The sequence below is a fragment of the Dendrobates tinctorius genome, unplaced genomic scaffold, assembly GCF_039654945.1.
Source record: "Dendrobates tinctorius isolate UK_male_01 unplaced genomic scaffold, ASM3965494v1 ptg000024l, whole genome shotgun sequence".
Classification (NCBI taxonomy): domain Eukaryota; kingdom Metazoa; phylum Chordata; class Amphibia; order Anura; family Dendrobatidae; genus Dendrobates; species Dendrobates tinctorius.
The window spans coordinates 17,928,331-17,955,921 of record NW_027361692.1 but is presented as its reverse complement, the minus strand read 5'-3'; the positions used below and the strand labels follow the sequence as shown (position 1 = coordinate 17,955,921).

The 27,591-nt window shown below is 39.2% G+C and overlaps 1 protein-coding gene across 6 annotated transcripts in view; it reads left to right on the top strand.

Moving 5' to 3' along the window:
* ADGRB3 (adhesion G protein-coupled receptor B3) overlaps positions 1-27,591 on the top strand; it is a 1,461,501-nt gene that overhangs the window by 1,305,217 nt on the left and 128,693 nt on the right. For all 6 annotated transcript variants that reach the window (XM_073569395.1, XM_073569396.1, XM_073569393.1 and 3 more), the window contains 4 exons: positions 6,924-7,074; positions 10,829-10,898; positions 13,348-13,414; positions 21,736-21,821. In XM_073569395.1, coding sequence (XP_073425496.1) covers positions 6,924-7,074; positions 10,829-10,898; positions 13,348-13,414; positions 21,736-21,821 — 374 coding nt within the window. The remainder of the gene's footprint in view (positions 1-6,923; positions 7,075-10,828; positions 10,899-13,347; positions 13,415-21,735; positions 21,822-27,591) is intronic.

Below are 27,591 nucleotides of genomic sequence, written 5' to 3'. Positions count from 1 at the left end.
CTACACTTAGGGTACTGTCACACTTAGCGATGCACCAGTGATCCCGACCAGCGATATGACGCGGTCAGGATCGCTGGTGCATCGCTAAGTGGTCGCTAGTGAGCTGCCGCACAGGCAGATCTCACCAGTGACATCGCAGGGGTCGGGGGTCGCTACTTACCTGTCAGATGAGGCAATTCTGACGTCCTCCCGCCCGCGTCCACGCGTCGCTCATCTCCACAGCAGGAAGCCCAGCAGGAAGCTGACGACTAGAAATGGTCCAGGACGTTCTCGCGCGATCAGCGATAACCAGCGGGGGAGCGGTCGGAGGTAAGTATCAGACATAGTGATATCGCTAGCAATATCGCTATAACGTCACAAAAACCAGTGACGTTATAGCGATATTGCTAGCAATATCACTTAGTGTGACAGGCCCTTTAGCTAAGCTTGGTGATGACTCAGAAAGGTTGGGCTAGTTAAGAGCAAAGAAGAGAGGGCAGTCTTCAGCATTAACGAGAAGCAAATGATTCTGGGAATGTAGTTCCAGGTAAAAATAACACTGCCCATTCAGCTATGTGAAGTTGGATGCACTGAGGTTCACATAGAAATGAAAAATGACAGAAAGAAACATTATATTGGACTTAGTCTACATATTAAAAATAAGTATGCATTTAAAAGTGTATTCCCTATTCCAAGATCCTATGCCAATATGTAGTAGGTGTAATAATAATAATAATATTAGCCTAAACCTCCAATTAGAAATGTAGTGTAATTCTTTAGATTAGCTATGTCGCTTCTCTTATGTAGGGCATTGCAGTAGCTTAGGTATAAATGGTTATGACCACTCATATAATGACAGTTAGAAAGCTCATAGTGGTCATAGCCATGGATACTTGAGGCACTTTGTACATTGTAGATTCCTATCACAATAGGAAAAATGAAAATGGCTGTATATTCCTGAGCTATTGCTAAAATTATGCCCCCTTCACTTATTGTTCTTTATTAGTGACGAGCGAACGTGCTAGGTGATACTCGGATATCACTCAAGTATGCTCAATTCCTTGGCCCGCTATTACACAGCCAATAAACATGTGGGGATTGCGAGCCAGTCACTGAAATTCTGTACCAATCTTGGTAGTGGCATTACTTTGATTGGCTGGCCGCATTACTTCATCAGAGGTTATAAAAGAGCAGACGCTGCCCGGCACAGCACACTGACACCATTGCACAGCCCAGTGACAGTTCTTATTGGAGGGAGAGAGCAGTTGTACAGGCCTGTTTCCACAGTTTTTGGAATCAGAGTCCCCTACTGGTGATACTAGTGATACTATGCAGAACCATCATGCTAAATGTCTTTCTTTGAGCTAATCTTGTGCTTTGCTGTTTCTGTGATTGCAGCCTTATACAGGTGCTTCTCACAAAATTAGAATATCATCAAAAAGTTAATTTTTCAGTTCTTCAATACAGAAAGTGAAACTCATATATTAAATAGAGTCATTACAGAGTGATCTATTTCAAGTGTTTATTTCTGTTAATGTTGATGATTATGGCTTACAGCCAATGAAAACCCAAAAGTCATTATCTCAGTAAATTAGAATATTTCATAGCACCAGCTTGAAAAATGATTTTAAAATCCGAAACGTTGGCCTACTGAAATGTATGTTCAGTAAATGCACTCAATACTTGGTCAGGGCTCCTTTTGCATCAATTACTGCATCAATGTGGCGTGACATAGAGGTGATCAGCCTGTGGCACTGCTGAGGTGTTATGGAAACCCAGGTTGCTTGGATAGCAGCCTTCAGCTCGTCTGCATTGTTGGGTCTGGTTTCGCTCATCTTCCTCTTGATAATACCCCATAGATTCTCTATGGAGTTAAGGTCAGGTGAGTTTTCTGGCCAATCAAGCATAGTGATACTGTTGTTTTTAAACCAGGTATTGGTACTTGCACAGAAGATAGCATTGACTTGTTTAAATTCAGTAACATACATCAATACAGCCAAGGCAGAGATAGCAGATGAAACTGAAGACATGTGGTCCAGACCAAGTGTCCTTGTCCACAGTTATCCTAGCACTAAATATATATGTAAAAACTTCAGAAACAGCATAGCCATAAGATATATTTTATATACTGCAACAGGTCAGCGCTGTGCCTTTTTGTATAGCTCTTAATAGTGTAGTCATTCTTTATTGTTTAGATATCTTTTCGTTGCATAAAAATTGAATAAAGTACAGTTCATCTGATGACTCACAGGTAATGTGTCCACCATGAGTAGCTCCTTTCTCCTTGCTTCTCTAGTTAATCCCAGAATTCAATGAAGACTTCTTCCCGCCAAGACTCTTTCCTGCGCACAACACCCTATTTTTCTGCTATGGTCCCAGAGCTCATTTTGTTTATGCAACACAGAAATAGTGCCTCTCAATGTCCCCCAAAGTATTAAGACTCCCAGAGTTTTGTCATAATTTTGTGCCTTGATCATACTTGTCAACATTTACAATGCATGGAAAGTTCGATCCACTTACCCCAGGAACTACCCAACCCCAGGAATGGACTTAGAATGCCCATCTCCAAATATACACTTTGTATGGCTTTGCTATGTGGTCAATGGTGCACTTGCCATTTCTTTATGCTACCATAAGTTAGGTCCAGTAGCTGTGCTTTTCTAAAGAGGGTGCGCATGCTCAGTGTTAGGCTGGCAGAACGCACCAAATAATATAGATGTTAACGAGGTGCGTTTGCAGCCTGGGGTCCACCGTGCAGTGATGGAAACTGCTGCTAGACAATGGTGGATTGTAGCACGCTCGGGTTACCTCACCCGGAGTGTGCGAGGCGAACCCTGTTACTTCACAAGGTCGCACTAACATAATGTGAACACAAGCAATGAGGTCACAGAACTCTGCACAGAGGCATGGATTCAGAGTCCTTCTAGACCCACTTGCGCACAGAGCCGCTGCAGCAGCGCTAGAGAGTGACGCTAGGAAAATGCTGTGCCCTGTTAGCTGTCACAGGGTGCAGTGGATAGACTCGTACCGCCCAGAGGCATGGGAGATATGGCGACACTATGGCACTAACCTTTGTGCTGGACTGGAGCACTGTGGCACATGCTTTGCCACCATGAGGCACTGACTCAGACTGAACTAACCCTAACACATATGTATCAAAGGAAGGGGTTATTTAATGAGTCAGTCACCAGTTACATGCATCCGTCATCATTAACACAAGTCTCAACAAAAGTCTATTTTAGTGCATGGCCGAGTGGCCATGCAAACCTTTTATAGCAGCGTCCTTCTGGAACCTTCCTAACCCTCCTGATGGTCCAATTCGAGCTGGAGAAGGACCTGAGCATGTGACCTCCGATCTCCAATGAGATATCGTCCCACGGGCATGCTCAGTGGACAGACAGGAGGACTTAGTCCCTGGAGTAGCTCGCTGCTGACCAACATGCGTTGCTATAGCTGGACCAGAGGTGGCAGCAGCAACCAAACCTACCATGCTAGTGTGAGCAGAGCGCTGGGATCGATGAGTCTGCTGAGCAGGCTCCACTGCGGCTGGAGAGGAATGGGAGACCGCTGAAGGCATAGCTCGGGATTCCTGCTGTGCAGCGACAGGAACCTCACACCTAACACTCAGATTGCATATTTTTGTGATAGCCAACAAATATAGGAAGACAACTTCCATCCATAAGTATGGAACCCAACCTGTTCAATGTCTGTTACTGGTTAGGGGTCAAGTAACAGCTTTCTACTTCATGCTATCTTTTTGTCACATGCTAGGACCGTACTCAATATTCATACATAGCCCTTATGACTGAGATCACTCAATTCATTTGCATAATGTAGAAAAAAACGAGGGCTATAGTCTAATACCAAATATACATGTGGGTAGGCAAATCAATGATCAGTGTAGAAGAAATGGAACACTCTCACTCACTTGATTCATCCACACTGAGTGTATGACACACTGAATTCTGACCAATATGGGTTATGATACGTGCATAAGCTCTTCCCTGAAGACATATTACAGGAGAAATGCGTCGGAAGCCACATAGGGTGATAGTAGGTAAAACCAGCAAGTTTACCTGTGGACTGCCCTTGTAAAAGTGGGAACCTTTGGGGGAAAAAAGGTTACCTAACGGCAAACTATGGATGTTAGGGCCAACTGCAGGCACTTTTCGCTGACCAGATAAGGATCCTGTAAGCACCGTCTTAAGAAGGGACATCATACACTTTATGTGGATGAAACAAATGAATGCGAGAGTTCCATTTATTCTACACTCATTATTGATTTGCTTACCCACATGTATATTTGGTATTATACTATAGCCGCCTAGTTTTTCTACATGCACTATGCCCATGAATTGGATGTGATATTTCAGTTTTTCTTTTGTAATACATTTGCAAAAATTTCTACATTTCTGATTTTTTCAGTCAAGATGAAGTGCGGAGTGTACTTTAATGAGAAACAATGAACTATTTATGAATTTACCAAATGGCTGCAATGAAACAAAAAGTGAAAAATTTAAAGGAGTCTGAATTCTTTCCGTACCCACTGTGTGTATAGTGAGTCTTGTCCTAAGTGATTGAGATTTCATTTGACTTAGTGTCCATCATTGTGGTCCTGAAGTTTGTACCAGTTAACTTGGGAACAGAAGGGTATTTCAATTTTGGTATGTGACAGTATATCTTTTTTAATACAAAAAAATGGTGGGGGGAACAAGAGGCGCAATAGTGCCCTATCACTAGTGACACTTGAAGTATGAGTGGTATAATACAGTTCCACTCACCTATTCCAGTTGTGTAACCCACAACTGGCTTGAGAGCATATCACAGAATCAGCTGCTGCAGGACCTCCACCAACCACTCGCACGTGGAAAAACCTTCAGAAAGTTGTGGGAAGCAGGGTGTGTTGCAGTCCGCGCTGCCGAGATTAACAAATCACCTGGGATGCAAGATGTTGCAGCAGTGTACTCCTTTATTTCCTCCTACGCGTTTCGTTGCCCTTCCTGGCACCTTCCTCAGGGATATTCCTGAGGAAGGTGCTAGGAAGGGCACCGAAACGCGTAGGAGGAAATAAAGGAGTACACTGCTACAACATCTTGCATCCCATGTGATTTGTTAATCTCGGCAGCGCGGACTGCAACACACCTTGCTTCCCACAACTTTCTGAAAGTATATCTTTTTTGTCTAATAATATTAAAAGCTAAGTTTTGATATACTTACCATTGCTTCTATTTCAAAGATTGACTAAGTGAAGTACATAGGAGATTGTATACTCATTTAGGGCCTAGTGCCCTTTGTAGATGTGTTTTGCTGTATTTCATTAACATTCATTGATGCAGAGGCAATGCAGCACAATGTGCAATGCCACAGGTTTCACACTACTAAGATTAGCTCTACCCTTTATAAATTACAAACATGAAAAGATATCTTAGACAATATAATATACTATTCATTCAATTAAGAAATAAGTGATATCTGATGCGACATATGGTAAGAAAAAATCTAAAGTTAAAGTAGCATGAAAGTTACTTTGAAAGGAAGTCAATGATTCAAAATTCTGATTAGCGTCTAAGAATAGAGGAGCTCATTGCAAATGAAAGTGAAAAATAGGAATGTGACAACATCATTAAGCATAGGCTGCTCTACTCATAGTTTTTAAATAATCATTATCAAGTCTCTCGCAGTGATAACACTTTGCAATTCTAAATCCAGTTAACAGTGCGAGTGACGTGCTCTCCAACAACAAAAACACCACCAGATTTATGTTAAGAAGATGGTCCTGTATCCTTATGTAATTAATTTTAATAGTTTCCACCCCTGATCGGACACCAAGACCAGACGCCAAATCAGACATCAGACTGACCAAAAAAAACAAAACAGCCTCTCATCAGATATTTACTTATTTTTCCTTACTCCGACTTTTCCCCCTTGATGCAACGTGCATTGGAGGCTGCCAATTTCCTTTGTAACAAATTCTATGTATCTGTATGACAAAATCATCCCAGGGATAGATAATCAATATTCGATACCCAGACAACTCATTTGAAAAGGACTGAAAAAATTTAAGCAAAATAAGGTTTTTCAAAATATTAAAATTAATTGAAAAATTCACTCCTCTTTCCCCCCAATAAAAATAAAATAACATATTTAGCATTGTCATGCCTGTGAAAGTCTTATCTGTTAAAATATGTTAGTTATCCAGATCAGTAAACACCGTAACGAAAAGAAAAATAAAAACGCCAATATTTTTCTTGTCACCACACCTCCCTAAAAAAAATACAATAAAAAGTGATAATAATATCACATGGACCTGAAAATGTTATCAATTAAATACATCAGCTTGCCACTCAAATAACATGCTGTCATACCACTCTATGAATGGAAAAGTAAAAATTTTGGAAAAAATTTGACAAATCTCAGAAAATAGTGACTAGTAGTTATGAGCGAACATGCTGAGATAACGTGTTATCAGAGCATGCTCGGGTGTTAGCTGAGTATTTTGAGCGTGCTCGAATAATCTGCTCCAGTCCCTGTGGGTGCATAAATTTCAGCTGTTAGACACAACACGTGGGGATTGCCTGCTTGATAGCTCTCGTACATCTATGTCGACTGGAGAATCTAAAAATATTATGGCTTTTAAAAAAAGAGGAGAAAAAAAAGAACAAAAATTAAAAATTGTCTAGAAGTGAGTGCGATAAACAAATACCCAACCTTCTGTATCGGGAATCCTATCTACTGCTTGAATGGTCTTTCTTGCTTTCTTGTTAGCAATCATCTTTTTGCATAAACGTCTGTATAAAATTGGAGTCACCGAACACAAAAGTAATTTCTTTGGGTGATTTTTTGTATTTTCACTATTTTCTATACTTCATATGTTAAACAACACAACAATTCCTGGCTAGCATGTGTCTAATATAATAATCCTAATTTTGCCCTTTTTTCTTCAGGGTATTTGCACCATGACCACAGCCTTCCTACACTTCTTCTTCCTGGCATCTTTCTGCTGGGTTTTGACAGAAGCCTGGCAGTCATACATGGCCGTCACCGGGAAAATTAGAACAAGAGTTATAAGAAAACGGTTTCTGTGCCTCGGTTGGGGTATGTTTCAAGACAGAGTGAAAAATAGCTCAATGCTTATCTTTTCCATTTTGTGTCTCAAGTGTACTGTTAGATACAAGGAAGATAATTCACTTTAAAATGATATTGTGGCACCCAAAGCACACGGGCCGTTTCATGGTTTTATATGATGTAAACATAAATGTTCTACATACTTCTCTTTGTTACACGGTCTACACCATAAATTGTATGCAACTGGGCCAGGTTTACATTTATCATTCTGTCATTGGGCAGCTAAAATGTGATTATTTATTATGTATCAAATTATAGTGGTAGTAATAATGAATTATTCCTCAATGGAATGTGTGGGTAAGACATCATATTTATTGTACATTACCTGTCAAGATGGGATTAGTCATGTGCAGAACACACTGGAAAGACGTTTATGGTGCTATACTTTATAGCGGCAAGTATACATGAGAAGTAATCTACAGTACTCATGTGTGCACAAGTCACATATTATCTGCTAAGGCTGTAGAATTTATTTGAATCAACTTTAAGGGAAGACCATAAAATTATGGTCCGGGACTGTCTATACATCTATGTGGTCCATCTATCTAAAATGTAACAAATGCAACAAGCACTCCAATACATATGAGATGGGTCAATAAAGTATCTATCTATCTATCTATTATCTTTATATTTGTAAGTCTATCTGTGGTTGGTTTCATGGTTAACATTGTGAAAAGAGCTTTGCGTAGAATGAATCATTCATTTATGACTGTATGCCAGTCTATTTATTTCTTTATTCTAAGTCTCCAGTTGCTGAATTGTTCCTTTCAACCGTAAAACCTCCCTGAATTCTCTATTTTTCCACTTTTGTGCTTTTAAACAAATAGAAAAACTGCAAGTTCTACCACATAATGGGGAATGACAATATCATTCCGACCTGCTGATTTTATTGATTACATCACATTGTGCTCAAATATATTTTGCTAGATTTTCCGATAAAATGCAGTTCAAGGTCAATATACTTCTCCCTTCCAAAGAAAAAGATGAAAAACAGCCTCCAAAACAAAGATTAACAACATTCATAAACAAGTAAATCGTTTACACATAATTATGATCCATAATGATGACATTTAGCTAATGGATACAGAACCAAAGGAACAAGAACTGATTCTTAGGAAAAAGAACAGGAACTGCAAGTCTAGTTTACATATTACTCCTGGTGACCAAAAAAAAGATAACAGTTGTAACCTAGCAACCTTTGTGTAATTTATCCGCTGATGAAATCTAACAGCATTTGAAAAATATACTGCGCGATAAATTATTCATTTCTGGCAAATAGATGACCACATCTGCACGGCTCATATATCATTTAATACAATGCATTGTTTAGCTGGATCATTATTAAAAATGCATTTGTAACCAATTCATATGCATGCAGAACAATTTACATTATCATTCATGGAATAATCCAATATTCAGCAATATGGAAAGGCCAACAACTGATTGCTTCCAATAAGCTGACAAGTCCAAATGTGCATTTATCCATTTCTGATTTGTCGTCAAAGTTCCAAGCACAATAATTTTGGGTAGAGTTGGAAAAAGAGACCAGAACCATTTTTTAGACTGGCACTAAAGCTTTTACCTCTATTCTCTCGAATGAACGAGTATTCTAGTTAGATATTTTAATTATAAAAATGTCCTCGTTCTCTTAGCCATATTTAACCCCTTCCTATTGGAGCCAATTTTTGTTTTTGCATTTTCAGTTTTTCCTCCCCTTCTTCCATGAGGCCCCCCAAAAATTTTTTTTATTTGAAATAGCCATAACAAGGCTTGTTTTTGGGGGTGGTGGTGAGTTGTAATTTTGAATGACACCTTTCATTTTATTATATAATATTACAAATGAAGGGAAAAAAAGGCAAAAAATGGAATGGTGAAAAAAGACACAAATCAGCCGTTATTTTTCGTTTTCCTTTTAAATAATTTAATGTGCAACAAAAATGGCCTAATAACAGGTCAGTATAATTATAGGGAGGCCAAACATCTGTAGTTCTTAAAAGTTGACTGGTTCTAAAAGATTCTGAACTTTTTAAAAAAATATTGGCATGTGTGGCCATTTTCTGAGAACCATACTATGGTTATACAAAGACTTGTTTTTGTGTGGTGAACTGTAATTTTCTTTAACACTTTTTGTTGCATTTTCGAGGGAAGTGCAGTGACCAAAAGACAATAGTTTGGACATTTTTACTTTTTTTATTTATGATGTTTAAAGTCCATATGGGTTAAATGTCGATAAATCAGACTTTTAAAAATGCAGCAGTTCTAAATATGTTTTTTTAAAAAGTGGGAGTTTATTCAATATTTTGAACAAATGTTTACATTTTTTTGCATATTTGTTAAGTTCTACTTAGGGGAATGGAACTTGCTCATTTTCTAATGCAAAATATTGGTGAAATTACTGTTCTCTTATGAAGCCCAAGCAGAGGCCCAGCTTCAAAGGAGCAACAGAATGGTAGAGATGGGGGCCTTGCATTGTGGGCGGTTGATGGATGCCATAAGACCCCCATCCATCATCAAGTCACTTAAATGCTGTTGTGAGACATTGATAGTTGCATGTAATTGGCTAAATAGTAGCGATCAGATCATGCATGCCTAGTGTACACATAAAGTATCGGTTGTCAGATCCAATATATGCCTAAAGAGCATCCTTTATCCTTTGGACCTGTTATATACATGTCAGTATACCTTTACCTTAAGTGAGTTCATCGTGTAGTCAATGCTTTTCTATACAACTGAATACAAAAAGAGTGCAACAAATGATAACTGGATAAAGCTCAAGGCATCTCATAATTCAGCACAATACTACGATGTTACAAACATTATCAAGTCATTTAATACAGCATTAGCCATTGAAAATGTGTACCGCATTGTGATAGGATGAATTGAGTGTCAAATTTTTCACGGTAGCAAATTAACTTTTGGGTTTCTGTTCTAGTAATTTGTATAGGTTTGCGCTGCAATAGTGGCCTATATATCGTAGATAAGTTACAAGAAAAGTATTACAAGGTTGTCCCCTTTCGGAAAACTTCATGCCGCATGCTGAGTTAACTATAAATAAACAACAGTATTACCAGCCCAGCGTTGGCTCTCAGCCACTGCCCCGGTCTCTGCTTTTTGGCCGCAGTGGTGACATCTCATCGACAGCACTGCAATTAATCACCATGACCAGCGGCTTGTGCTTTCTAAAAGTGCTGATTTTTGTGACTTGATGTGACGTGACCATAGGAGAAGCAACCGACTGCACGTCCAGGATTAAGAAGATGCACGCTCCAAGTCCAAAGCCCCAATTGGACAAAGAATTCACAGAAAAAATGGAGAAGAGCAGCATCCAGTTCAGGTGAAAAAATGTTCAAAAGTGTTGATGGCAGAATACACTTTTGAACATTTTTTCACCCGGACTTGATGCTGCTTTTCTCCACTTTTTCTGTTAATGTGACGTGACCTCACTAATGTAGCCAAGCAACAGATACCGGGGCAGTAGCATAGAGCCATTACTGGCCATGCTAAGAGTAAGTAATACTCACTTTGCTATTTTTATAACTAACAGCGTATGTCATAATGTTTGCTGAAAGGGAACAACCCCTGTAATTGTTTTCCTTGAATCTAGCTAATATGTCTAATTCACATGCTCTGGTTAGTTCAATTTCACTTTTTGCAGCAGTCAAGTTTATAATATTTTGATTTCAACCTATATTTATCAGTAATAGTACATTTTTATTGCCTTCAGGTTTACCAGCATTGGTCGTAGCTATATCAATGGGTTTTACCAAAGCAAAAGGATATGGAACTCCACATTAGTAAGTTACTTGACGCTTTGAATAATATAGGTTGTTATGTTCTGCTGATATAGATCAACTTTTTATCCACTGTAGGTGTTATCTCTTCTTTTGAAACTGCACACCTTTATAACCATTATTTTTATTACTTCATTGTATGAACAATGTAAAAAAAATGTTACACATGGTCTCCATTAAAAATATCCTATTACTCATATGTGTCCATGGTAAAGACTACAAGCCAACTTTGTGCAGCCTGAATCTACCGTCATCCCCCCTTTTTATCTGTTGTATTTCCCTCCTAATCTTTCCATAACTTTTGCTAATGTTTATTTTTTTATGCTCAGTAGCTACCATATAAGTACTTAAGGAAACAATCACTGACCTCAGGGAGACCAGTCAAAGAAAACACTGCGGCAGCCGGCAAAGGCGCTCAATCACAGTGAAATCCTAGGTGTATTGCTCCCTGGGAAATACGAACATGCAAATAAAGTCCGTGGAGCCTCATTTAAGAGTCTCAAACACGGGACTAGCCAGATCTTCCTCCAGGGAAGGACCCAGCCAAGGAGGGGCTCCTTTCGGAAACCACCATTACCACCAGATTAAGTGGCCCTTTAAGTCAATATCCAGCTCTTTACGAGTTTACAGATATGACAAGGGAAATAACAAGGCCATGTATCAATCCACAGACAGCTGTTTCGGGGTGTTGCCCCTCATCAGTGTGGAGTAGGATTCTGGCTAGGTGGGAGCAATGCCTAGTAGACCAACATCATGAAACAATCACTGACCTAAGGGAGACCAGTCAAAGAAAACACTGCAGCAGCCGGCAAAGGCGCTCAATCACAGTGAAATCCTAGGTGTATTGCTCCCTGGGAAATACGAATATGCAAATAAAGTCCATGGAGCCTCATTTAAGAGTCTCAAACACGGGACTAGCCAGATCTTCCTCCAGGGAAGGACCCAGCCAAGGAGGGGCTCCTTTCGGAAGTCACCATTACCACCAGATTAAGTGGCCCTTTAAGTCAATATCCAGCTCTTTACGAGTTTACAGATATGACAAGGGAAATTCCAAGGCCAGGTATCCATCCACAGACAGCTGTTTCGGGGTGTTGCCCCTCATCAGTGTGGAGTAGGATTATGGCTAGGTGGGAGAAATGCCTAGTACTTTATTTTTAAGTACTTTATTTATACTTGATTTTACTTGAAAAAGTAGATTATTTTTATCTAGAGAATTACCAAAACCAAATGTTGCCCAAAGAGTATCTGCTCTGGACATAAAGTAAGATCAACACTACTTATCTTTCTAAAACAATATATATAATAGATTAATGAAACCAATACTTTAGCCAGTTATGACAAAAACAAAGCAGATAATGCATTGTGGTTAGAATTAGGCTATTTATGGCTTCCTCAGGAGAGAAGTGAATGATTCTGTTTAATGTAAGTGCTCATTAATCACGTAAAACATCTTCCATCATGGTTTTATATGAAAGGAAAAGAGGGTATACACAATGTCTATGTTCCTGACTGGATCAATTATGAGAAAATGTCACCGCCAGTATATAGTAGGGTCTGAATGCATCATACATAAGTTAATATGCTAATGTACATTAGTGTCTTTAAGATATATTTGGCTGTTTATAGCCAATTCAATATAAAATGATCCTAGTTTAGTAGCTGTAATCTGTAATTCTTTATTGTAAGATGCACAATTCCTAGTTCAGTCAAAATCTTTGTCATGCATGTACATTGATGTATGGACCGGTCGCCAGTCTCTTGATCCAAACTCATCAGCCTCATATAATTCTATCAGGTTGTTGAGTTTGGGTTAGGAGACCGGCGGCCGGTCCATGCATCAAGGTATGTGCTTAAACTGCGATGTGTGAATCCAACCTAAGGGTATTTGTACCTGTTAAGTATTTCCAGCAGAGGTTTCCACATCAAAATGCATCTCTTGGCAAGAAAAATGCTGCTTAAAATACGTGCTTTTTTGCATGCGTTTTTGATACTTTTATTTTCCCTTTTCATTTGAATAGGTGAAAAATGCAGAAAAATACTGAAAGAGTTGACATGCAGCAAATATAAAACTGTTTCAAATCTGCAAAGGGAAAAAAATAAGCAACGTGTGTATGAGATTAAAGAAATTCCATTTTTTTTGCATTTTTTCTGAAACATAGGTGCTCAAAAAAACGCATCAAAAACGCAATGTGCGCATATACCCATATAGGCCCGAGCATTTAACTGCATAAATCATTTAAATAAAAAAGATGGAACATATGGAACATTTATCAATAAATTTGCACCAGCATTTTTGCGCTATAATTTGTAACTTTTCTCTTAAGACTTTTGAAAAGTATCGAGAAAAGTATCCAGAGATACCAAGGAGAGGACAAGGCCAAAGCTTTCCAAGTCTCCCCCATCACATTTTTATGACATTCTGTGTTATTTTCTCTGTTTATTTTACTTCCAGCTGCTGGCTGTCACTTGAAGGAGGTCTTCTGTATGCCTTTGTTGGACCTGCTGCTGCTGTTGTCTTGGTAAACCGGACATTTATTTTTTAGTTTGGTTACTAGCCGTGCATTAAATAGTCCAGTAACTGTCATAAATGCAAAAAAGGTTAAAGAATATACATATCTTTAATATGGTTCATGGGTGTTAAGTGTTTTTCCTAAGTAGTAGCAAAAGCAAAGCACTTAAAGAAAGTGACAGCATTTTTAGTATGCAAAATGGGTGGTTTAACACAGGTATCTCCTGGTTACTACAGAAAATACCTTTGATTTTTTTTCTTTCATTTTTTTTACTAGCATGCATTCATAGAGTTTCATTAAAAATGTTGCCCCATTTGGAATCTGCAGCCACTATGTATAGTTGATAGTTGACTTCAGAATGAATTTTCAATGTTAGAAGTGAGTGAACTAGTTCTGATGACAAGATCTTAACTCTTAAATTTGTTTTTCTCAACCATCTGAGCTGATTTCTAACCATCTTAAAATGGAACTTTGTTGTGGGGATAAATCAGCTTAGTAGAAAGTCAAAGGAATAAATATAAAAGAGTTACAAATTCTACCGTCGGAACTAGCTTACTGACTGAGTCACTGATTATTTCACAGAAAGTTCAACATTATAAAAGTGTTTTCAGTAGAGTTGAGCGATACCGTCCGATACTTCAAAGTATCGGATCGGAATGGATCGGCCGATCTTAAAAAAAAGTATCGGTATCGCCGATTCCGATACCGGAAGTCCCATTCAAGTCTATGGGACTTCCGGTATCGGAATAAGAAAAACCCTGTTTTTGCCTTGTACAGCCTCTCTGGGGTCTGTACGGGCCTTTCGGGGGGCTGTGCCGGCCTGCCAGGGGGTCTGTGCAGGCTCCGGTGGTCTGTGCCGGCCTGCCGGGGGGCTGTGCCGGCCTGCCGGTGGTCTGTGCAGGCTCCGGTGGGCTGTGCCGGCCTGCCGGGGGGCTGTGCCGGCCTGCTGGGGGGCTGTGCAGGCTCCGGGGGGCTGTGCCGGCCTGCCGGTGGTCTGTGCAGGCTCCGGGGGGCTGTGCCGGCTTGCCGGTGGTCTGTGCAGGCTTCGGGGGTCTGTGCAGGCATCGTCCGATGGGACAACAAGTCCCATCGGGCGATGCCTGCTACCATGACAGTGATTGACACATTAGCCAATGATGGGACAGTAGTAGTCCCATCATCCGGCTAATGTGTTGAATGTAAAAAAAAAAAAAAAAATTACATGCTACATACATGCTACATACATACAACATGCATACAACATGTAACATACATACTACATATATACTACATGCAACATGCATACTACATACATGCTACATTCATACTACATACTACATACATGCTACATTCATACTACATATATACTACATGCTACATACATACTACATATATACTACATGCATGCTACATACATACTACATATATACTACATTCATACTACATACATACTGCATGCTACATACATACCACATATATACTACATACATACTACATGCATGCTACATGCTACATACATACCACATACATACTACATACATACTACATGCATGCTACATGCATGCTACATGCTACATACATAACACATATATACTACATGCATGCTACATACATACTACATGCTACATACATACCACATACATACTACATACATACTACATACATACTACATGCATGCTACATACATACTACATGCTACATACATACTACATATATACTACATGCATGCTACATACATACTGCATGCTACATGCATGCTACATACATACTACATACATACTACATGCTACATACATACCACATATATACTACATACATACTACATACATGCTACATACAATACATTCATACAATACATACATAGACATACAGTACATATAACATAGAGTAACATACTTACCAATACTTGTCACATTGTTCCCCGAAGCCATTGTCTTTTACGGAATAAATATTAACATAGCAAACCACAAAAATACTCACCCAAGATCCGAAGCAGTCCACGAGTGTGTCCCACGACGATCTTGGGTAGAGAACTGCAGCATCAGCTGATGCTGCCGTTCTCTACGGGCTGCAGGAATCCAATGACGGAAGGTAGGTATCCTTCCGCACTGTATTCCTCCGCCACTTAAAAAAAAAAAAAGTCCCTAGTCTCACTTTATGCCATTGCTGTGTGGGAATTTCCCACGCAGCAATGGCATAAAGTGAGACTAGGGACTTTTTTTTTTTAAGTGGCGGAGGAATACAGTGCGGAAGGATACCTACCTTCCGTCATTGGATTCCTGCAGCCCGTAGAGAACGGCAGCATCAGCTGATGCTGCAGTTCTCTACCCAAGATCGTCGTGGGACACACTCGTGGACTGCTTCGGATCGTGGGTGAGTATTTTTGTGGTTTGTTATGTTAATATTTATTCCGTAAAAGACAATGGCTTCGGGGAACAATGTGACAAGTATTGGTAAGTATGTTACTCTATGTTATATGTACTGTATGTCTATGTATGTATTGTATGTAGCATGCATGTAGTATGTATGTAGTATATATGTGGTATGTATGTAGCATGTAGTATGTATGTAGCATGCATGTAGTATGTATGTAGTATATATGTGGTATGTATGTAGCATGTAGTATGTATGTAGTATGTATGTAGCATGCATGTAGTATGTATGTAGTATGTATGTAGCATGCAGTATGTATGTAGCATGTAGTATGTATGTAGCATGCATGTAGTATGTATGTAGTATGTATGTGGTATGTATGTAGCATGTAGTATGTATGTAGCATGCATGTAGTATATATGTGTTATGTATGTAGCATGTAGCATGCATGTAGCATGCATGTAGTATGTATGTAGTATGTATGTAGTATGTATGTGGTATGTATGTAGCATGTAGCATGCATGTAGTATGTATGTAGTATATATGTGGTATGCATGTAGTATATATGTAGTATGTATGTAGCATGTAGTATGTATGTAGCATGCATGTAGTATATATGTAGTATGTATGTAGCATGTAGTATGTATGTAGCATGCATGTAGTATATATGTAGTATGTATGTAGCATGTAGTATGTATGTAGCATGCATGTAGTATATATGTGGTATGTATGTAGCATGTAGTATGTATGTAGCATGCATGTAGTATGTATGTAGTATGTAGTATTTTTTTTTTTTTTTTTAAACATTTAACACATTAGCCGGATGATGGGACTACTACTGTCCCATCATTGGCTAATGTGTCAATCACTGTCATGGTAGCAGGCATCGCCAGATGGGACTTGTAGTCCCATCGGACGATGCTTGCACAGACCCCCGGACATCAGCACAGCCCCCCGGCAGGCCGGCACAGCCCCCCAGCAGGCCGGTACAGACCCCCACAGGGTGCACAGACCACCGGCAGGCCGGCACAGCCCCCCGGCAGGCCGGTACAGACCCCGGGCAGTCCACACAGCCCCCGGCAGGCCGGCACAGCCCTCCGGCAGGCCGGCAGAGACCCCTGGAAGGCCCGAAATGACGGCGCATCATGATGCGCACACACCGCGCATCATGATGACGTCATTTCGGCTGTCAATCAACTTTGAACTTCCGATTCCGATGCCGACTTCCGATATTGAAAAAATATCGGAAGTCGGTATCGGAATTCCGATACAGCAAGTATCGGCCGATACCCGATACTTGCGGTATCGGAATGCTCAACACTAGTTTTCAGTAAAGGCAAAGTATATGTATATACAAAAACTTCCTTCTCACCCCCAATGGGGTGGTCTATTTTTTTAGTCCTTCCTCATTCTCGGGTCCTCTTCCAGAGGCCTGGGAATTTGAGGGTTCTGCGCAGGATCTTAGTTGTTCCCAGCATTGCGCTTTACTGGACAGAGAGTTCAGATGTTGCTCCTGGTATCTGTTTTAGCTATTTTTCCTTTTCCAAACATTTTATTGGGGCTTTAACAATATAAAGGAAGGGAAAGGAGAGGGGGGGAGGGGGAAGGAAGGAAATAGGGAAAAGGACCAGGTGACCCCAAATGTCAAAATAGACAAAAGATAACAAGTCATATAAAACACTTGTAACATATAATAATGTGAACAGTAACTACAATGAATACCCATTTCACCAGAATTACAATAAAAGGCAGTGTGTTTTAGCTATTTTTCCAACTTAGGGGTCACTGCTCCGAGTTCTCCTATCACCACAGGAATCACTGTTGCCTTCACCTTCCACATCTTCTCCAGTTCTCCTTTGAGGCCCTGGTATTTCTCCAGCTTCTCATATTCCTTCTTTCTGATGCTGCTGTCACTTGGCTGTCATCTGGTCCTTGTCTACTTTCACAATGTCTGGTTGGTTACTCAACACCTGCTTATCCATCTTGATCTTGAAGTCCCACAGCATTTTAGCCCTTTTATTCTCCACCACTTTCTCTGGGGTCTCCCATCTGTACTTAGGGGGACTTAGCTTATATGCTGTGCAGATGTTCCTGTATACAATTCCCGCTACTTGGTTGTGGCATTCAGTATACGCTGTTCCTGCTTGCATTTTGCATCCTCCCACTATGTGTTGGACTGTTTCTGAGGTTTCTTTGCATAGTTTGCACCCTGGGTCTTGTCTTGTGTGGTAGATTCCTACTTCTATGGATCTGGTACTTAGTGCCTGCTCTTGTGCCGCTATGATTAATGCCTCTGTCCAGCTTTCTCCAGCCATTGTTAGGATTTCTCCATGCCAGCCACCTCCATTATCTGTCGATGGTACATCCCATGCAGTGACTTGTCTTGCCATGGCACTTCATGTTCCTGTTCTTCCTTCCAGATCTGTTGTTGATGCCTTAAGGCCCCGTCACACATAGCGATCTCGCTAGCGAGTTTGCTGCTGAGTCACAATTTTTGTGACACAACAGCGAGATCGCTGTGTGTGACAGCGGTCAGCGACCAGCCTCCCTGCCGGTATCGCTGATCGCTGCAGGAAAGGCCAGGACTTTTTTTTGGTCGCTGGTCTCCCGCTGGCCACCACGCATCGCTGCGTGTGACAGGCGGGAGACCAGCGATCTGCTGGTAACTAATGTGCACATCGGGGATCCAAGGGACATGCGTCCCTTAGATACCCGATATTTACGCTAGTTACCAACACGCTGATGCAGGGAGCTGGTAACGTACACATCGGGTATCTAGGGACGCACGTCCCTTGGATACCCAATGTGTACGTTAGTTACCAGCTTCCTGCATCAGCGCGCTGGTTACTAACATGCACAGCGACGCCGGGCGCTGGGCATCGCTGTGCTGATCGCTGGTGAAGCTGTCTGCTTGACAGCTCACCAGCGATCACATAGCGATTCACCAGTGATCCTGACACATTGATATCATTGTCAGGATCGCTGGTGAGTCGCTATATGTGAATCCAGCCTTAGGCTTTCTCTCAGCATCTCATCTTTTGTTGCCATTTTTCTGATGTATTCCTGGATACTCCTTGTTTCATCTGTGATGGTGGTTTAGATGCTTATCAAGCCTTGACCACCCGCCTTTCTGTTGGTATACAATCTTTGGGTGTTAGATTTAGGGTGGAGACCTCCATGTATTATGAAGAGCTTTCGTGTCTTCACATCTGCAGCTTCCATCTCTTCTTTTGGCCAGCACACAATGCCAGCAGGGTATCTGATAGCTGGCAGGGCATATGTATTGATGGCGTGGATTTTATTCTTCCCATTGAGCTGGCTCTTCAGGACCTGTCTTACCCGTTGATGGTATTTGGATGATGCTGCATTCCTTGCCTCCTCATCATGGTTATCGCATCCCTGTGGGATGCCAAGGTACTTGTAGAAAGTCTGTACATCTGCTATGCGCCCTGCTGGCAATTCCACTCCATCAGTCTTGACTACCTTTGCTCTCTTTATTACCAACTGGCCGCACTTCTCCAGTCCAAAGGACATCCCAATGCCTTCGCTGTAGATCCTTGTCAGGTGGATCAGTGAATTCATGTCTCGTTCGTTTTTCTCATACAGCTTGATGTCATCCATCTTGAACTTGTATCCATAGCCAGAATTATCTGACTGAGGTGGTTCAAGCCTATGCAGAACAGCAATGGGGATAGTGCATCACCTTGATATATGCCACATTTGATTGTCACTTGCGCTAGTTGTCTTGACTTGACTTCCTATGTTGTTCTTCATAGCACCATTGAGTTTCTGAGGAAGGTTCATAAGGTTGACATTGAAAAGAGCCAAGCATTCACAGATCTGTGTGTGTGGCATTGAGTGATAGGCTTTCCTGTAGTCAATCCAGGCTGGGCTGAGATTGGTCTGTCTGGATCTTGAGTCTTGAGCGACTGCTCTATCTACTAGGAGCTGGTGCTTAGAGTTGGTCCCAATGCCTTCCTGAGCTGGATTCATGTATTGGTTCATATGGCTCTGTAGCTTGATGGCTATGATGCCTGACAGGAGTTTCCATGTTTTTGTAAGGCATAGCCTGCGATATGGGAGACTGGGGTTCAAATCCTAGCTTTGCTCTGTGGAAAATAAATTAAAGTAAATTATATACCAAGGCTCCTAACACTATCATACTACCTTTGGTGGCTTTTATAGCTGTTAAAAGTGCACAACATGGAAGACTGGGAGTTCATATCCTGGCTCTGCCCCCTATTGGAATATACCAGTAGTGGTCCTTGAGCAAGACTACTAACACTATAGTGTCTACCTCCATTAACAATAGAGTGTCACAACTTGTTAATTCCGGCTTGGACATCACCCAGATTAACAAGCTCCACGTCAAATGTCGAAGAACCAGGACAATCTGATGATAAATGGGCTACTGGAACAAACCATACATGAACAAGGCATATACATATATAAGAAATAAGTACAACAAATATGCAGTGGGTACAGAAAGTATTCAGACCCCTTTAAATTTTTCACTCATTGTGAAACCATGCCTTTTTTTAAATCATGAGTGTATCCAAACAACCTGACCTTTTTGTTACCTGCTTTAATATGAAGAAATAAACAGATGTTTTGAGAAACCTTGGATTTCTTGGGATCATTCGTCCAAAGAGGAGCTGGATGTTAACTATTTGATGAAAAAGGGGTCTGAATACTTTCCGGACCCACTGTATATATATATAGCGCCATATATTCCACAGTGCTTTTCTGAATTTATCATAACTGTCCCTATTTGGGTTTACAATCCGAATGTGCTATCAGTAAGCCTTCTATACATAGAAATAAAGATATAACAATATAAGAAAAACTATTAAATCAGTGTAACAGTCAAATGTCCATCCCAACATCTGAACATTTGATAGATATGCGCGTGACAGCATTCCAACTTTGTTATATTTGGGGGAGCGCCCTCTTTTCTCAACCATGTCTCCTGAAATGGGATAATGTATTAAAATTGAAAAGATCTTGCAATATGTTATCAAAACTATATAGGCAATATCTTACAAAAGAGTTATACACCAATACAGAAGAAAATAAAAACATATAAATATACAGAAACAAGTGAATGAACCATATAAAAGATGTCCAATTTATTTTATAGCCATGTACATTGATACATAAAGGCTGTAGAAGTCAAACAGTGCTAAATTCTTTAATGAATTGCAAATTGTACTTTCATATAAAAATGCATTTAAGTGAAAAAAAGTATCCCAAAGTTGTTCATGTTCTTTAAATATTGAGCACTTTCCTATCTTGTTTCCTTTGTTGAAGCTAAGAAAACAAAAATGTGATGTTTTCTTTGATATCTATAAAGCTATGTGGAATAATAGATAAGATATATTCATCTTGAGACATGACTGTTTGTACTTTGTTTTATTTTCCAACACACCTAGCAGTAAGTTTGTTCTCGAGAAGACTGAAGGGTTCAAAAAAGTTCAATGTCAAAAACTGATTTGATAAAGAATGTTTCGGGTTGTATTATATCCGGTTACTGTGCAGTTCAAAATCTCATGTGCAAACTAATCCAATAAATAGTGTTCAAATTATGCATAAAATTCCCCAGTGTGTGATCATCAAACAGCACATCTGTATCTCTAAAATGGAAATAAACTATCATGAGAGATTGTGCCAAGTCTAGTCGGAATATTATTTTTTTCTATAAATATTTCATTACAAAGTATCTGACAGACACGACTTGAAAATTAATAGACATTGCACAAATCGCAAGGAATTAGGCAAGGGGATGTTCAATGTAAGATTTATACAGGCAAACAGGAAACTAGAGACATAAATATTGGAAAACAATTTTTACAAGTTCTAATGACAGATCATTTTTGATAGATTCAATAATCTGTTTCAATTTTTATACATGTTCTTTTCCTATGCTGAGTGTGTCAATGTAATGGGGATTGTGTTTAAATAACCTTTTTGTTGTGCAGGTCAACATGGTAATTGGAATTTTGGTCTTTAATAAACTTGTTTCAAGAGATGGTATCCTTGATAAAAAGCTTAAACACAGAGCAGGGTAAGCTGATTCTGAAAGTTTGTTGTCACTTGTAATCACATTTTTGGTTTTCATTTTGCATTTTTCTTTTTCTTAATTTCATTCTGTAGTTGTTACGTAGCTGCATGCCTCATTTGAGAAGCTGATATTTCATTCATGTTTATAGATGTAATTTAATAAAATGACCAAAAGTCTAAATACAAAAGTGCAGAATCATCATAAACTGAAATGTCAACATGACCGTAGAGGGTGTAATGATGAGTACGGAAAACATGTAGTTCTGTGTTTTTCAGAGTCACGTAAAAAATGTGGTTTTTATGTTTTGCATTAACATTTAAGTAAAGTTGAGTTAAAGTTTAGTTCTAGAATTTAGCAAAATCAATTGATAATGGTTATCTACTAGAAAATGGCTGAAATGTTGTAAACTGCCTAAAGCTGTACGTTGTCCAATGGGAATGCATCCGCTTTGTTGTGTCTGTTGAAATCTAGTACACCTGTTAGTTGTAATCACAATTTCAAAGGAGGTTAAAAAAATCTTTCCATATGCTCTATTTTGGCATGCGGGCATCAATAAGGAGTTTTTTTTAGGTCAATATCTCTGTCTATTAATGAGAGCAGAGAGTGACTAAAAAAAAACCAAGCCAAGACCATCTTTATATTACATGGTTGACCATTAATGTGAATTATCAGCGGTTAAAACTACATCATTCCAGTGAAAATAAACCTGAAAGTCAATATAATTAGAAAGAACTATTGTATCCATTATTGTTCTTGTAAAAACTAGAGTGTTGATGCATGAAAGGTGTAACCCCTGACACTTTCGTATTCACAATAAAGAGGTGAAAGGCAAAGTCTGATTACTATTACACAAATATCAAATGCTGACTTTAATTTCTATCTGGCACAAATCTGACTGATCATTTAAAAAAAAAATCAGCAATCGGCAAAGCAAGTCCAATCCTATGTGTCAGAGTAGTCTCACACTCTCTAAAATCTCATATGAATTGAAACACTTGACAAAAGTATTTTTTTCAAATAGAAATCTTTTTATCCAATAAACTGCAAAAATACAGCGAGGATATATATATATATATAAATAAAGTGCTTCACTGTCAGTGCAGTATAGCTACGTTATACGGATAATTCCTAGTGATCCACAGGAGAAACTCCTACATGCTGAGACACTGCAAGGAGGAATTAAAGGTCCAAACATCTGTGCAATGTTTCAGGGTAGCCTTGAAGAAGGGGGCCGTAACTTTGTAATACAAAATTGAATGTAGAATATTACATTATTCCACAAAACCTCAGTGTGATCTAGTGTCTAAAATCTGGGACACAGAGGTACAGTAGTAGCCAATAGCAGCCCTCAGTTTCGTAACAGATTACTATACCAATGAGGAAGTCAAGACCAGTGAGGTAGCTATATTTAAAGAAGCACTCCCATTCAGTCTTGTATTCATTAAATGTGTGCATATGTGTATGTAATATAATGTGTGTGTATTAATATACTCACCTACCGCTGCTCTCTTCGGGATCCTTTGCCGTTCTCCTCTTCTTAGTGATGTCACCTCAATTCAGACTGTCCAGCTCTCTTTATGCGGTATGTGTGAGGCAGATGTCTCTTTTACAATGAAGGACACTGGAGCCTCATTCTGACGCTCCATAGGCTTACATTGTAAACGCCACTTCCGGGTCACACTGCAGTCTACAGAACAGTGGCGTCTCACACACACATTTAATGAATAAAAACCTAAAGGGGTATTCTCACCTCCAAGATTCTATCCCAATATGTAATAGGTTCAATAATAATATTAGCAAATACCTCCAATTAGAAATGTAGTGTAGATTTTCTGATAAGCTATGTCGCTTACCCTATGTGCAGGGCATTACAGTAGCTTAGATATTACATAGTTATGACCACTAACAACTAACTAACTGACACTATATGAGTGGTCATAACCATTGATACCTAAGCTACTGCAATGCCATGTAATTGAGGGAAGTGACATAGTGAATCAGAAGAACTATACTACATTTCTAATTAGAGTTATTTGCTAATATTATTATTGCACCTACTACATATTCAGATAAAATCTTGAAGATGGAAATACCCCTTTAATGGTTGTGCTTCTTTAACTTCTTCACGACCAATAAAATCTATATATATATCATCAGTCGTGTCCCTGCGTTTGAGGCAGACTCCTGCATATCCACCCATGACTGTTAACCAGTTAAATGCCTTTCTCAATTACTGGCAGCGGCATTTTACAGGGTTTGGTCGGAAGCGTGTCACAAGTCTCGCCCATCAGCGCCCCTGTCAGGTGATCACACACAGCATGCCAATGAGTTGTTATGACAGCCCTGATCTGCAGAAGATCCTCATGCCTGACTTTGTAAATCTCCTGTGAATGCTTGCCTGTGGCTGGCGATAAAAGGAGACTGCGATTTTTTCTATAATAGGGCTGAAGTCCTGCTATGTATAGTACAATTGATAGGATGATCACAGCTTCAGTTCTCCAATGGGGACTATAAAATTAAGAAAAAAGTTTTAAAAAATATAAGGGAGCTAAAAAAAACACGAAAGTTCAGATCACCTCCTTTTGCCCCATTAAAAATAAAACAATTTAAAAAATACACATTCTGTATTACTGCATTTAAAATGTCCACTGTATCAAAATGTAAAGTAGATTAATCTGATCTGTAAACGGCATAACAAAAAAAAATCAAAACTCCAGAATTATGTTTATTTTTGGTTGCCACAACATTGCAATAAAATGCAACAAGAGGCGATCAAAACATCGTTTCTACCCCAAAATGGTATCGATAAAAACCTCAGCTCAAGCCGCAAAAAATATGCCATCACCCAGACCCAGATCACTAAAAATGACAATGTTACTGGTCTCGAAAAATGGCAACAAGCACAAAACCTTTTTATAATCCAAATTTCTGATTTTTTTTCACCACTTAAAATAAACTGTAAATGTTTGCCCCCTGCACACTCATATTGACCCACCGAATCCTATTGCCAGGTCAGGTTGATCATATAGTGAACATGGTAAATAGAAAAACCAAAAAGCAATTGTGGAAGTTAATTTATTTTGTAACTTCACCGCACTTGGAATTGGAAGAAAAATAAAAAAGTTACGTCTCTTAGAAGAAGGGAAGGAAAAAATTAAAATAAAAAACAGAAGATGGCCCCAGGTGAAGGGGTTAAATGTAAATTCTATCAATGTAGATTTTTTTTCCCCTAGCAGAGCTCCAACAATGTGCAATAAATTAACATGCAAATTTTGCAGCAGATTTTCACGCATTTACCACAGCGATTCCATTGGGACCTTAAGAACTAAAAATAAGTTAGAACTTTTCTGCAAGTTAGGGACTTCATTGTTTTGCAATTTGTACAAAAAAAGGCAATGTAACTCATCATCCCAATGTATTATGCGTAGTGTAGAGTTTGTGTTTGCATGAAAGACTCGTAATACCTTAATTCTTCCTACATGTCTATAAACCGAACTGTTAAGCACCCCTTTCTTTTTTTAATTTGGCTCTACAGAAGCTATTAATCTTAATTGTTTGGCAAATTCAATGAATTTTCAGATTGATGTCAGGTGTTCTTTCATGGGGGTCACAGTATAATTGCAACATTAGAAAATCATTATCAAAGCTTTCTTTTCTTTTACATTTAGGCTTTCTTATATGTTATTTTCTGGCCAGCACTTTGTTAATTACAACACCTGATGAGAGCATTGCAAAGCCATTTGAGCGGTATTATTTTTTTCTTCTCAGTGTATATTCAAACACATTAGCAGGTAAAATTAATGTATTATTTCATCTTTCCTGAAACAACTGAAATCAAATAAATTAGCTAGCATTGTTACAAAGATGATATACCCCTTCCTCTAATTTCAAAGAACAGAGAAAACAATACCAATATTTCTAAATTACCTTTTTTTTCTGCGGGATGTACTCTGGGAGCAAATGAATAGATGTGTTTTATACACAAGCCTTATAAGAAAAGAGATCATCAGTAGGTTATCTGGTTATCGGCATAGACTGCTGTGTAATTATATTTATTCTCCGTTCACTAAATTTAATGTCTGTTGCTATGGATACTGTGTGACTTTTCACCTGTCCTCTGCTTCCAAGAGATTTTCAGTTGTCCCTCTCTATTACCAGTTACTTTGGGACAATGAACATTCCTTAAAAGTATGGTATCTAAAAACATACATATATTACACATTTTATTCCTCCTTATTTACTCTCAACAACTACAGCGTTAATGGGGTATTCTCAAGTTTGGAAGTTTTCCCTTATCTAGGGGCTACGGGATAACTTCCCAATCACTGGAGGTCCAACTACTTGGATCTCCACTTTCCCAAGAAATGGAGCTCTATAGCAGGCGTTGATCATGGTTACTGCTGCTTCATTCATTCTTCATGGGACCAACAGATAAGTCATTTCCATAAGAATGGAATGGTAGTGTGCATGATTGACCCCTACTCCATTCATATGGGGCTTTTAGTGGCTTTGGATGCTACTACCATTTAACATGTCTGTCTTAAGTTACACTAGTCTTCAGTATAAGGCTAAACTAGTTGAAGGCTTTATACTCAGTTCCTCTGAATATCAATGTTTTATTTTGTTATTGCTTATGGTTCACTGCATACACCATCCACCACTTTGGTCTATCAGTGGTGGTCAAGCATATGCAGTGCTTACAAGCTCTTTTGTGTTGAACATGTAAGCATTGCTCTCAAGCTAGCCAGTATTAGTGGAGCGTACTGTTACCCCTCAATAACAGCCAGGTTCACCAGTGGCACTTCATTCCAGAAATCTATTGGCAAATGAGCTCACAAGTGCAGGGGCTTGGCATAGAATCGCACCTCACGAGCCTCTCTCTCTCTTACTCCTCTTGCCGCCACACCTGGGAATAATGGTGCCTGTGCAAGATCTCAGGTGGGAAAATAGGTCACAAACCAGAGTGACCTGTCAGTAATAGGGGGCCGGCAGCAAGAGGAGAAAGAGGGAGAGAGGCTGGAGTCTAGAAGTTACGCCAAGCCCCCTGCACGTGCTAGCTCATTTGCTTAAACATATGTCAATGGATTTCTACAAAAATGAGACTAGAAAACAGACTTTTAATACAAATATACAGACATAGTCAACATTTCAGATGCTTTATATAGATGACGTTAGATTAGGGTCTAAAACCTGCTAAATTTTCCCTTTAAGGTGGGCATTTCAAAAAAATACTGCAAGTAAAACACAAGGTTGGTGTCTGCAACAGGCACTAAAATCCTATCAGTGAAGTGTTCTGAAATTTAAAGAGAAGAACTAATGTTCACACTCAAACTAGATTCAATAACTAAGCCCCAAACTATTCTGGTAGTAGGAACTGACAAGAGAAATATTTTCTTCCGCATCCCTGCACTGATCATATGGAACTTTTTAAACTACTGAATTTTTTCTTTAATGACACCTACTTTTTGATTGCCTTTCTTTAAAAATTGGTACCGCTGAGAAAATGTTGCATTTTTTTAAAGCAATCATAAAATTAGGCACATTTAGTCAGTATATAAATTAGCTGGAGAGAAAAGAATTCCCCGTAGAAAGTGATTATTTGTCATTTGCAATTATATAATTCACAAAATGTGCCACCTGTGGTCTACTGTCATGCAATAGAACTTTGGATAAATGTGTTTCATACTTTAATCCTGTATTGTGTACAGTAAACATTGAGCTAATTAGTTACGACAGTTTGTTCTCTGATTTTATTTTTATCATTGAATTATAA